General features: G+C 38.1%; 3 protein-coding genes across 4 annotated transcripts in view; 2 read left to right on the top strand and 1 right to left on the bottom strand.

Moving 5' to 3' along the window:
* Positions 1 to 1,046, bottom strand: part of aldh9a1b (aldehyde dehydrogenase 9 family, member A1b) — a 16,451-nt gene extending 15,405 nt beyond the window's left edge. Inside the window, exons 1-2 of the mRNA XM_015043698.1 lie at positions 957 to 1,046; positions 582 to 800 (exon numbers count right to left, since the gene is read on the bottom strand). Of these exons, the coding sequence (XP_014899184.1) occupies positions 582 to 762 (181 nt within the window). The 5' untranslated portion in view covers positions 763 to 800; positions 957 to 1,046. The remainder of the gene's footprint in view (positions 1 to 581; positions 801 to 956) is intronic.
* A 926-nt stretch (positions 1,047 to 1,972) lies between these two features.
* uck2b (uridine-cytidine kinase 2b) lies at positions 1,973 to 7,741 on the top strand. 2 transcript variants are annotated; one of them, XM_015043701.1, is made up of 7 exons: positions 1,973 to 2,120; positions 3,692 to 3,851; positions 4,578 to 4,674; positions 4,913 to 5,055; positions 5,226 to 5,323; positions 5,819 to 5,867; positions 6,511 to 7,741. In XM_015043701.1, exons 1-7 carry the CDS (start codon positions 2,016 to 2,018, stop codon positions 6,645 to 6,647), a joined length of 789 nt encoding a protein of 262 aa, XP_014899187.1. In that variant the 5' UTR covers positions 1,973 to 2,015; the 3' UTR covers positions 6,648 to 7,741. The 2 variants fall into 2 exon arrangements, with proteins under 2 accessions (XP_014899187.1, XP_014899188.1); XM_015043702.1 differs by lacking the exon at positions 1,973 to 2,120 and adding an exon at positions 2,165 to 3,505.
* A 242-nt stretch (positions 7,742 to 7,983) lies between these two features.
* On the top strand, positions 7,984 to 12,109 carry czib (CXXC motif containing zinc binding protein). The gene is made up of 8 exons (XM_015043704.1): positions 7,984 to 8,197; positions 8,290 to 8,373; positions 10,018 to 10,074; positions 10,156 to 10,237; positions 10,321 to 10,352; positions 11,139 to 11,216; positions 11,731 to 11,796; positions 11,950 to 12,109. Exons 1-8 carry the CDS (start codon positions 8,192 to 8,194, stop codon positions 12,025 to 12,027), a joined length of 483 nt encoding a protein of 160 aa, XP_014899190.1. The 5' UTR covers positions 7,984 to 8,191; the 3' UTR covers positions 12,028 to 12,109.
* The last annotated feature ends 300 nt before the right edge of the window (positions 12,110 to 12,409 follow it).

The following is a 12,409-nucleotide window of genomic DNA, read 5'->3' as shown; positions in this document are numbered from 1 at the left end:
CATGCAACATCTACATGCAACATCTACATGCAACATAGACCAACGACATAGACCAACGACACATCTACACATATGACTTCTACTTATTTTTGATACAAATGGAACCCCATACACCTAAGGGCAGGTCTTTTCTAATTCTGTTTTGAGCTCTGAGCGATGTTGAGCTTTATTATTTATTTTACATTATATTTGGAATTCCTAATTGTACTTTCCGAACCATTTGAAAGAATTTGCAGGGTTTTTTTTATATGTTTGACCAAGGTAGACAACCAATTGTTTATTGTCAGATTCAGTTTCTTTATTATTGATTTTACATTGATTGTTATAGTCCTAAATGCACTGACTGCACAAATTAAAGTTGTTGTTTTTTTTTAACCGTTTGACCAAGCTCGTTGAAATACTGGTGTATTTATTTGTGCTGTACCAAAGTAAAATTTTAGTTTGCTAAATAACTAATCTAGCATTTTTGATTTTCAAGTTGCAAACTGATGTTGCTAAAGATTGGATCATCTGACAATAGTCTTCACACAACAATGACCAAAGTCCAGCAGTTAGGAAACGGGGTCAGGTGTGTGACTCACCCGTGGCTGGTTCGTAAACGTCTTCCTTCTCGCGGCTTTCTTGGCTTGTCCTTCTCCGTCCAGCCCAGAAGTTCAGCGGGACGGTGATGTCCACCGAACCCGAAGACAGGCACCTTACGGCGGCAGATACAGTCGGAGCTGTTTTAGGCCGCGACGGGAACGCGAGAAGTCTCCGAAGCATACTTACACCGTCCCTTTTAATTCTACTTTCAGCAGAGACTGTAAAAAAAACAACTAAAACAACATACGGGTTAAAACCATGCAAAACCGTCCTTCTACAGCAACATGTGAAAAGCAAATATCAAACGCGAACAGTTCCTCCAGTCGTAATTTATACTGTTTTAGACGAGAACTTCGGCTCGTTAGTGCACTTACAAACAGAAAACGTCACATTAAATGTTGAGGTAGAGATAAAAGCTTCTACTAAAAGTGTTAAGTTAACTCTTCCCCAGTTGTGCAGAGGTTTACGGGAGATGGAGCAAACTGACGCTGCTGAACAGCGACCCATAGACGGACGCAGATAGATGCTGCGAGTGCGTCAGGCTCGTATGTCGCCATATTGTGAGTGGCATTTACATAGTCTTTCCAGTGGAAAAAAAAAAGTACAATTATACAATTTAAATAGCATAAAACAATTTTATGTGCCTAATTCCTCCCGGCCCAGATGTAATCAGGCAGAAGAAAAACTACAATTACGTATGAATCCTGGTATTTTTTCAAAGTAACAAATAGAATGAATAAAAATAACATCTTCATGAAATGATAAATGAAGTCACTTAGCAAAATTCCGAATGACACATTTTCAAAGCATTAAGTATTTGACTAATGCCCACAGTAACATGTGTATCTTTAACAGTGGAAATAACTTTAAGCAGTTGATAGAAAATAAGAAAAGGAGCAAGTGGCCTCCAATAAGTTTGTCTTTACCATAATCTGTCTGTCTGCACGTGTTTGGTTTAAAACAGACTTGTTCTTTTGACCATATGTGGGTAGTGTTGCCAAAAAAATTTACTCAAGACGGGTGTTGCTTCAAAAAATAATATTGCTTAAGCTAAATAACAATATTTTAGTTTTAGGAGAAAACTTGCCACTCAATATCACCAACATATTTATTCGTGGGCGTTGCGGCGTCTGCTCTTCTATATCTATGCTGCGATACCCCCCCCCCACCCACACTATCCCCCCACAACCTCCCCGGAGCGTAAAATTCTATTTGATAGTTACGTTGTCCATCAAAATAAAACATTCAGGAAAATATTCTTTGGTCATTACTGAAATAAAAGTTATCTTTCCTGTCATAAAACTGAGCTCAAGTGAAAAACAAGTGCCCTAATTTTATAAATGTCGGCGTCGTCATAAACAACGGGACCGGAGTGGGAGGAGCTCCGTCACAGTGACGTTCCAGCGCAGCTTCTCCAACGGCACATTGCAAGTATGGCCGGGGACAGCGAATCACTTCTCAGGGACCGGGATGAGAGCACCACCGTTATTCGACAGCCTTTCCTCATAGGTGTCTCCGGTGGCACTGCTAGTGGCAAGGTTCGCCTTCTCATTTCGTACTTTAGCCGCTCTCTGAAAATGTCATAGTTTTTTATTTTTATTTTTAAAGTCACAGCTGACGTTGGCACAGTAACCGGATGCTAACGCTAAGTGAACCGCGTGGCTTGTGTGACGCATAGTTGAGGGTCTACGGTCGACTTTATTGTCTGTTCGCAGTAACGGTCCATTATATCAGCCGAGTTCGGCTACGTTATCAGCTGTGGTGCGGAAACGTGTTTATTTTCCCCCTTTTTCCATAGCTTTTGAATTAATGCCCCAGATTTCCTTTGGTGTACCTTGCAGCTAACTCATGCTGGAATTCCATCACATGGTAGCTGGTTCGGCAAAACAATAGATAATGCTAACAGGAAACGGTGTTTGTAAACATAAGCGAGCATATTGAGTCTATTGTGGTTTTAGCGCTTTTTCAAAATAATGTAATATCTGTAGAACTTCTAACGCATTTCTAAATGTACGAACCCTTTGGGAATTATCAGTGGTAAACCGGGTTAAGCTAGCCTAGATGCTGACGTGAATAAGTTCCAGGCGCTCGAGGGAAGATGCCGAATAAAAGATTTCACCCACGTCCCCTTTTGTCGTTTAGATGCCGCGTGGGCAGTGCTGACTGACGAGCGTCACAACAGACGCGCTTCAAGATGTATGACTCAAATTCTGTCGCAACCGAACCCAGATAATAATAATATGAGCTCAACTTATCAGAAAAACCTACTTTAAGAAATAACCGGATTCAATGTCTGGATTTCATTCACAGAGGAAAGTTGTTCCAGATTCTGATTCCAGTCCGTACAGCTGAATGTTGCAACTTAAGCCCCGCCCCGTTTACTTCATTTCTTGTATCACGGATGTCATATCTCTGCTTGGCGACACAGGTTTGGACTTCCATAACCAGCGAAGGTGTTAAAACCACGCAGACTTTCAGTTATCCTTCCCATCATCGGTAAACTTCACAATAAAATAATAGTTTAAGCAACAAACATTGAGAGGAAATTTTCTAACAATTTTGCAGCATCTGACCTAATGATACTTGTTTGGTTGGAAAAAAAATCCAATTGGTCATCTCTTGTATCTAGAGTGAATCTACTGAGAACTAGTATGAAGAGATTGGTCTCTAAGCTCTTATGGTCAGCATATCAGTTGTGCCAGCTGGTATTACCAACCTGATTCCAGTGTATATCAACAGTTTGACCATCTTGTCTTAAAAAACAAAACAAACAAACAAACAAAAAAACTGCTGCATCTGACCAAAATTGACTCACCACTGCCACTGGGGGCAACAAAACTGATTGCTGCACAGTTTTATTGGCACAAAGACACCTAGGCCTCAGGAAGGGCTGGGAATGCCCAGTCAGCAATGGGCTGCTGAGGTTAGTGAGGGCACTGTCCATGGCCCACAGTGCACTTTTATTATTATTATTATTATTATTATTTTGATTTATTAGTAAAAAGCAAAGTATGTCCCACCCAGTCATTTACAATTTACTACATATTGATTTATTTGGCCATTCTGAATGTTTAATCCAATTCATCGGCGCCGTTGTCTCTTGTAACAGTCGTCTGTGTGTGAGAAGATCATGGAGAAGCTGGGCCAGAACGAAATAGATCGCCACCAGCGGCAGGTGGCGATCCTCAGTCAGGACAGCTTCTACAAGGTGCTGACTCCAGAGCAGAAAGCCAAAGCACTGAAGGGCCAGTTCAACTTCGATCATCCAGGTATGGAAGCGCTCAACTGGGTCTGTCACGATAATGCATTGTGATATTTTGTCTCAGAAATTATCGCAATAAACAATAATATTGTTGTTTTGAGACTCTTTTTGAGCAAATCTCTCAAAGATAAATAAACATTAATTTCTCAAAGAATATTTAATTGAAAGCCATTTTAAATATCCAAAATAAATAATTACAAATTAACAAAAGATTATGAAGTCTCTGTAAATAAACAAAACTGCCCTTCAAAGGGAAAGGAGAAATGAGCAAAACTGCCAGTTAGGCAAAATGGTGACTTTTCACCCATATTGAAGTAGTAGTATGGAATTTTTATAAATATGTTTTTCCCATATTTTGTTGTTTAGAATGTCGTGACATGTCGAGTTCCTCCATTTCCTCCCTGAGGTATAATATTTCTGTCTGAAGAAAGAACTTACTGTTGTTAACTAGCCTTAGCATTCATGGCCGGCTATGCTAGCTGCAGCATAGCAGAGAAGAAGTGGGGGGAGAACAGTGACACATGGAGGGTGATTGACAGCACTAAGACCCGCCTCCTGGCTCTGATTGGTTGTTTCTAGTGAGATAATCCATTTCGTACCACGCTGACATAAAATGGTGACAATTTCAACAAATGTGCAAAAAAAAAAAATTCTAAAAGTTTTTTGAAAGTTAGGTGGCAGTGATCAAACGGTAAACTCATAACCAAACATATGCCTTTTTTGGTTTTTCTAGATGCCTTTGACAATGAGCTCATCATGCAAACGCTCAGACAAATACTTCAGGGAGAGACGGTGGAAATCCCAGTTTATGACTTTGTTACTCATTCCAGGTAAGCGTTTCCTCCTTTCTCTGCCCAGATCCCATTTCTTCAGCACCTCCCAGTATTGTGGTTTCCCATAGGAGAGTGTTTTCATAAACAAGTTCCTGACCTAAAAGGAACGCGTTTTTTTTTTTTTTTTTTTTTTTAAATTTTTCCCCCTGGGCTTGGGTTTTGTAATCAATCTCCAGTTGTTGTTTTTCCCTCCAGCCACAGAGAAAAGGGAACTTTTTTCTGTGTGTTGTTCCAGGAAAGAGGAGTTTGTTACGGTGTACCCGGCCGACGTGGTCCTGTTTGAGGGCATCCTCATGTTCTACTCTCAGGAAATCAGGGATCTGTTCCAGATGAAGCTGTTTGTTGACACAGACCCAGACACGCGGCTCTCGCGTCGAGGTGTATAGAAAAAGATCCAAGTGGACACTGTTGTCACTTGTTTAAAATTAATGTGAACAATGCTTAGTAAGACTGTGAGGTAACCAGCAGTAGTGAAAGGGTTGGAGTTCCACAAGGCTGTCTTGTAAATGTCTTATATGGTTGTTGTGTTGTTTTTTTTTCCCCCCCAGTTCTGAGGGACATTAATGAGCGTGGCAGAGAACTTGAACAAGTCCTGAGTCAGTATATTACTTTTGTAAAACCGGCCTTTGAGGAGTTCTGTTTGCCGGTAAGTGACAATGCAAGGATTTTTCAATTTTTATTTATTTTCAAGTTTTTTGTTTTGTTTTAAGTTCTGTATAGTGAAAAATCATGGATATTAATTTTTGATAATCAAAAATGCTCAAATTTCTCACACCATCTTAACATTCATAGATAAACCAGCCTGTATGAAATGCTATTTTTTTATGAAAAGTTCCTTGTAAGATGCTCCTTCCCATTCCTTCAAAAATTGATTACATAATGACCAGAACTAATAATTGATCAATTGGCAAGACAACTGATATTTTCAGATTTTTAGTATGTTGGTCACAATGTTTGTAGAAAATCAGTGCTGCAGTGGCAGACATGAGCCAGTAGATGGTGCTGTTTTTCTGAGATTTATGTTTTTTCTCCTTTGCTTTTGGCTTGTTTCAATTAAAAATATAGATTGATAATAGCTTTAATTTGAACTGCATTGAAAATGTTTTGACTTGCTTTATCTTGAACTTTTTTTCCCCCCTAGACAAAGAAGTATGCAGACTTGATTATTCCAAAAGGGGCAGATAACCTTGGTAAGACAGGACTGATTGTTATGTAAATAAACAGTGGGATAGCTGAGGGTGTTAACTTTAACCTTACAAGGAAAATGCAAACATTCTCCTGGGTTATGTTTTTGCTGCTCTCTGTAACTCAAATATAATGTTTTTTGTTTTTGTTTTTTTAAATTTGGGTCCAGACTTGGTTCTAGCACTGATGCACCCAACAGTTTTTTTGACATTACGTAATTTTGAGTCAATCTTGTTTGTTTTTTTGTTTGTTTTTTAATCAGTTTTAGTTTATTTAGTTTAGATCAGCTGTTCTACTCCTAATTACACTGACAGAATAAATTAAAAGTTGTTGTTTTTACATGTTTGACCAAGCTTGTGATGTGTTGGTGTATTTAAGAGTGCTGTACTGGTGTAGAGTTATGAAGTAAATTGGTAATTTGGTACATTTATGTCTGGATTTAAAGAAACCCCGAAACATTTTGAGTCAATTCAGCACTCTTGTTTCTGTATCAGATCGGTATCGGCCGATTCTATGCCTCAGATATCGTATTGGCATATTGGAAGTGGATCATGCATACCTGTTCACCAGCCAGTTCAATCCCAAAAAATACTCTATACATTTTGAAGCTAATTTTCGTGGTCCACGTAACTGTTTTCTGTTTTGCAGTGGCCATCAACTTGATCGTCCAGCACATCCAAGACATTCTGAACGGTGGACAGACCAAGCGTCAGAATGGCTTCACGAACGGACACAGCACCCCCCGGCAGCGGAGGACCTCGGAGTCAAGCAGCCGCCCTCACTGACGCCGTGGCCCCTCTCTTCACGGGGCGGAGAGGGGTGTGGGTGTCACACTGTAAATAATGCCACCCTGGCTACACTGTATTTAAAAAGCGAAGCGACACAGAAGTAATTGAAATGCCTTGCGTTGAGCCCTTTTGTGATCAGTTATGAGTTTTTTTTTTTTTTTTGTCAAACCTGAATTTAGATTTTCTTTTTGTTGCTTGGAAGGTAAAGAAGGGACCTGTTGAAACTGGGTTTTTCTCCTTGCTCTATTTTTTTTTAATGTCCCCATACTAAACAATGGAAGTCTTTTCTGGTAGAAAATAAAAACTGTTTTTTTTTTTTATTATTTTTTTTTATTTCTGGTAAAACTTGAAGCCCTGGTGTCTAGGGCAACCCTATAAATGTTTGAGAATTTGAAACAAACAAAACATATGGTTTAAAGTTGGCCAAAGGCAGGTCGATCTCTGTATTGACAATCTTGGGAGTGTTTCTCATTATTTTGTCAATGATTCGAATTGTTATCCACCTCAGTGTTTCACACAAGCATCGTCACACATCAAAACAAATGCTGGCAAGTTTCCAGTTAATCCAAAAAGGATCAAAATGCTTCTTTTACATTTATTTATTGAAATTTAAGTGATGCAAACAATGAAAAGGTAAGTGGTTATTTTATTTTAAACAAGATTATCTAAATTATTCTTCAAAACTTAGGTGCTTCTGCTCACATTCACACAGCCAAATCACAGCTGTGACATCATGACAGACTCAGGGTAATGCAATTGGCCTAAAATGCCACATCAATGGATGATGGGGGGTGGTCCGGGGAGGTGTTCATTGCCTCAGCAATAGCATTCATTCCAGACATGTGGCAAACCACCATAATGCCTCGGTAAAGTTGCCTCAGGTTTTCATGCACAGCAAATCAACACTAGAAACCGGTCTGTTTTGGATAGGTTTTCAATAAATATTTTTTTTTTCTTTATGCCAAGACCTATATTTGTTATGTTGTGCAATTGAATGAATGAGTTGTGAATGGTTGTGGAGTAAGGGACTGATCGGCTAGTTGAAGTTGAATTTGTCAGTTGCCTAATGGTAAATAAACTGATGCAGACGAGTTTTGGTTTGGCGTGTTTCACTTTGGCCTGTAGAGGGAGCGCAAGTGGTGCTGACGTGTTCAGTAGCAAACATACATTCATGATATTAAGATAGTACATTTTAAGTCAACGGCGAATTGTTTTGCAATTTTTAATTCACAAACTTTTTCACAAGTGTTTGTTTTTAAAACAGACGTTTTTCAAATCGGGCTTACATATTCATTCAAACTAGGTTGTTTGGGTCCATAATGTTTGCGTATTTAGTTTAAAATTTTTTGTTAAAAAGGAGGAAAACTCAAATGTATTTTTACGTAAAACTGAGCGAGTTTTGGTAAGCCCCGAACAAATCAGCAAACTATTAACTTTAACGCATTACTCAGACCACTTCTAGTACGGGTAAGTAGTAAAAGTTACAAATTTCGAGGATTCCTGAACGCCTCACAGACGGCTGTCATCACTGGAGCGTCAAGATGGTGGTATGTGTCGCCCCTGCTGCAGGGATCTGACCCAAAGCGCGCACGTTCGGCTCGTTCTGTCTCAGTTCTAACTCCTCTCTGTTTCATGACAGAAGTTCGGGCTGCAGTTTAAAGCCAACTTGGAAAATGTGACAAATGTAAGGCCGCTGGGGGAAGACTTCCGCTGGTTTCTGAAGGTAGGATGGTGAGAATGCTAGTCTGCTTTTATTTCAGTTTCAGTCTGTTTTTAATTCACTGTCGAAAACTGCTCCGTGTCCTCTGCTGATTGATCCCATTCAGTTTTAGATCAATGAGGAATTTAATTTGAGCTGCACACGTGTGTATAATGTAGTTTGCTGTGAAGCTGCCTCAGAAACAGCACCAGGCATGCTAAAAACAACCGTGGGGGGCCGGGGGGGGGGGATGCACTGAGTTTTCCTCTGCCATGTCAGCAGCATTCCCCATGACAGTAAAATTTATATATTAATATTCTTTTTTTCATAATTGAGCTGATGTTGCAGTCTATATTAAGGAAACCTCAACTTGGATTTATATGATCTGTAAGCCTTAATCATCAAACTTGAGAGTGGAGGGGAGGGGAGGGGATTGCTTACTCTCTATTAAAGATCACAGTATGAAAAGAGCAAATGTCAATGAAATGTCAATAAAGAGTGATCAAAGGCAAAATAAAGAATATTGCGAAAAAAAATGGAAATATTTTTATCTTATCTGGCAGTTCAAGTAAAATCCGTACTGACAAACACACCTGGCTTCATCTGGGTTGTGGAAATAAATTACACACTTATACATGAAAATAAGTATCTTCACACATAAGTTATGTATTATGGCAGTGGCGAATCTGAAGACAAACAAAAACCCAAAGCTGACCGTCCTTAGTAAGAAATGTATGGAGGCATATTGGTGCCATTGTTGGTAACTGATGTCCACGGAGAAGTAAATTTATGCCAAGAAAATCAAGGAAACTTTGGGATCAATTTGACATATTTGCAAGAAAAAACTTGGATATTCTTTTGTCAAAGTTGTACATTTGTAAGAATAAGAGGACACATTTTTATTCTTGAGGACACACATTTGCGATATTAAAAAAGATGTTGTGTGACATAGCAACGTGAGAATGTTTTAGAAAAATAATTCTTACAGTTATTAGAAAATGTCCTAATATAATTAAGTCAGATCTCCTCTAAGGTAGAGGTGGTAAATGTAGGGGATGCACATCTTTTTGTTGCAAAAGTGTGACTTTAAAATGAGAGTAAAATTCTGAGATTTTTTTCTGACAAATTTCCAACTTTATAATGTTGTAGCATATTTTGGTTATGATAATGTAAATGTATTCCTTTAATCATAGAAAATTTGTCATTTTTTTCTTGAAAATATATTACTTCAACACCAGAGAATATCCAAGTTTTTTTTTCTTGTGAGTATTTATTTTTTATTTGTTTCCGTTTTAGTCACAACGGCCCAAATGCACCACCACCATAGCAATGAGAAGCAAAACAATGCTGTTGTTGCTCATGCTGTACTGTGTTTGCTTACAAGCAGGAGTTTAAGACGATGCTGAGATTTCCTGATTGCAATTTGATTTTATTATAGCATTTAAAAAAAGAATATTTAAAACAAATTGATCTTATATTAAAACCAATGTGAAGCAGTAAAAAGACATTGAAATGGACAAATACTGAAAAATACATAGGAAACCTTTGCGACCTGAACACACCTTGCAGTTGAAGCCAGGATGTAAACCACCGGAGCCACTTCATGTCCTGTCGTTCTCCGTCGCTCTGCTCACATGCTCGCTCTTCGTTTTCTCCTCCCTCCTCCAGCTGAAGTGTGGAAACTGTGGGGAGGTCCCGGATAAATGGCAGTATGTGACTCTAATGGTAAGTAGAAAAACTTCATTTAAAAAAAAAAAAAAATTGCCGTCCCGTATATCAACGTTTCCCCGGTCTCTGTGTCGACAGGAGAGCGTTCCGCTGAAAGGAGGCCGAGGGAGCGCCAGCATGGTCCAGAAATGCAAACTTTGTGCGAGGGAGAATTCAATAGGTGTGCATAAGTGGGTCATTAAATGTGTCGGCTGCCCATTTGAGACGTTTGAACTAATCGGAGGCCAATTTTCTCCATCGCAGATATCCTGAGAGACACCATTACCCCTTATAATGTAAGTGGACCGTCTGGTACCAGGTGGGATGTTAGATATGGCCTACCACGGCTCAGTTTTCCTAGCATACTGTTTTTTTTTTGTTTGTTTTTTTTAGGATTGAAACAATTAATTGGATTAATCATGTTTAATTGGTTATTGAAAATAACTGTCAATTAATTTAGTAACTGATTAATCGTTACACATCAACTACACAGACACTTAAAGGCCATTTTCTGAAAGAACGATACACCCAGAGCAGTAATTAAACTAAAAAATATATATGTACAAATGAAAAACCTTTATCTGTAAAGATGCATCGTTTACGTCAAATGATCAAGCATTCACTAAAGGAACGTTGTCGTTGCATTTTGGGCAATAAGATGTTTATTTTCTTATTTGAAAACGGAATTAAATTGTATCTTTTGTGTATTTCTGATATTGAATAAAAAAGGTGATAGGCGATTGAATGAAAAATCAGTAGAATGTGACGATTTTGTTTTCCAATTAATCATCAGAATAATCAAATATCAAATCAAATAATCGTTAGCTGCTCTCAGAACCCATGTCGATAGTTTCGAGAACGTACACACGTCTCTCCTCCTGTATGTTCATAATATAATTCTATAAAACATATATAAATATACAAATATACATACACACATGAACTTCATTGTTTTCTTTTCGGATTATATAGTTAATTTTTTTCAGTTTTCCTTTTAAATCCATCTCCTTTATAATAAACAGAGTGTGTGAGCGTGTCTGTTTTTCATTCTCATGGCGCTGTGTGTGTTCTCTGGACCGAAGGCGTCGGACAACGAGAAATTCAAGACCATGGTGCAGTTCGAGTGTCGGGGCCTGGAGCCGATTGACTTCCAACCGCAGGTGAGAATCTTTCTGTCTTTTTATTCCTGATCAGGCAGATTAATGACAAACCTCAGAGTTCTGTAAAACTCTCTCTGTAAAATTCTCTCTCCAGCATGCTTCATAGTCTACATTTAATTCAATTCAGCCTACAGAGAATGAACTCTTGTGGTATCTGGCTGCAAGATGTTAGCAGTTAAAATGAACTTTATATATATTGTATATATTTTTTACATGTTTTTTGACTTCATAGTTGTATTTCGTATCATTTTTTTTATTTATTCATAGACGTATGAAAATTTAGGATCAGCACACTTTGACTTTTAAAGCTATTAAATCAAAGATTCTACAAACAAAGCTATATGCACTTTGTGACTCCGATTTTAGGATTTACCTGAAGTATTTTTCCTCTTCTTCTTCTGATCTACATAACAAACCATTGTCTCAATTTTTTTTATCTCTACTGTGGACAAGGTTGCTCTCTTTTAATAAAGTTTGAATTGAGTTGAATATAACACCACCTGTCCTCCTGCAGGCCGGTTTTGCTGCAGAGGGAGCAGAGACTGGAACGCCGTTTCCTGAAGTCAACCTGCTAGAAAAAGTAGGAACATTGTGGCCACCTTGTCCCAAAAGTTATTTTGTTAGATTATTAATCCAGTATCTGTTCCGACTGTTCCTGAGAGTGTTACTTTTCTTTCTCAATATGTCTATTTAACGTCTTTTTTTTTTAATGTCCTCATGTTACATGTTTTAGGACTGGAACGACTACGATGACAAAGCCAAGGAGTGTGTGGGAATTTATGAGGTCACACATCGATTCATCAAGTGTTGATGTTCCTTCACGTTTCTTGGATTGTGCTCAATAGACATGAACCTTGTGCATTATTTTAATAAAAGTGAAGATGATGACTTCAGATGTTTTTTTTCTTCATCATAGTTCACTTTTAAATACATTTTCTTCAAAAGATATTGATTATAAATATATTACAACTTTAGTTTTTCACATGTTTTTTCACAAAGGCTGATAACTGGCTTTCCAGTCAGGTGAAGGTTGATTGATTTACAAAGTGACTTTTTTTTTGTTTTGTTTTGTTTTTTTCAAAAGGTGAACTTACAATTCTTAAAGCTAAATTAAGCTGTTTTAGATTACATTTTTGGTTTATCAAATATCACAGTGGACATTTTTTCCACCTATCGGGTCTTTTTGTTGAGAG

Source organism: Poecilia latipinna, unplaced genomic scaffold (assembly GCF_001443285.1).
Source record: "Poecilia latipinna isolate Pla-1442-1.1 unplaced genomic scaffold, P_latipinna-1.0 Scaffold646, whole genome shotgun sequence".
Taxonomy (NCBI): Eukaryota; Metazoa; Chordata; class Actinopteri; order Cyprinodontiformes; family Poeciliidae; genus Poecilia; species Poecilia latipinna.
Note: the sequence above shows the minus strand (reverse complement) of the source record. Positions and strands in the feature narration are given on the sequence as shown.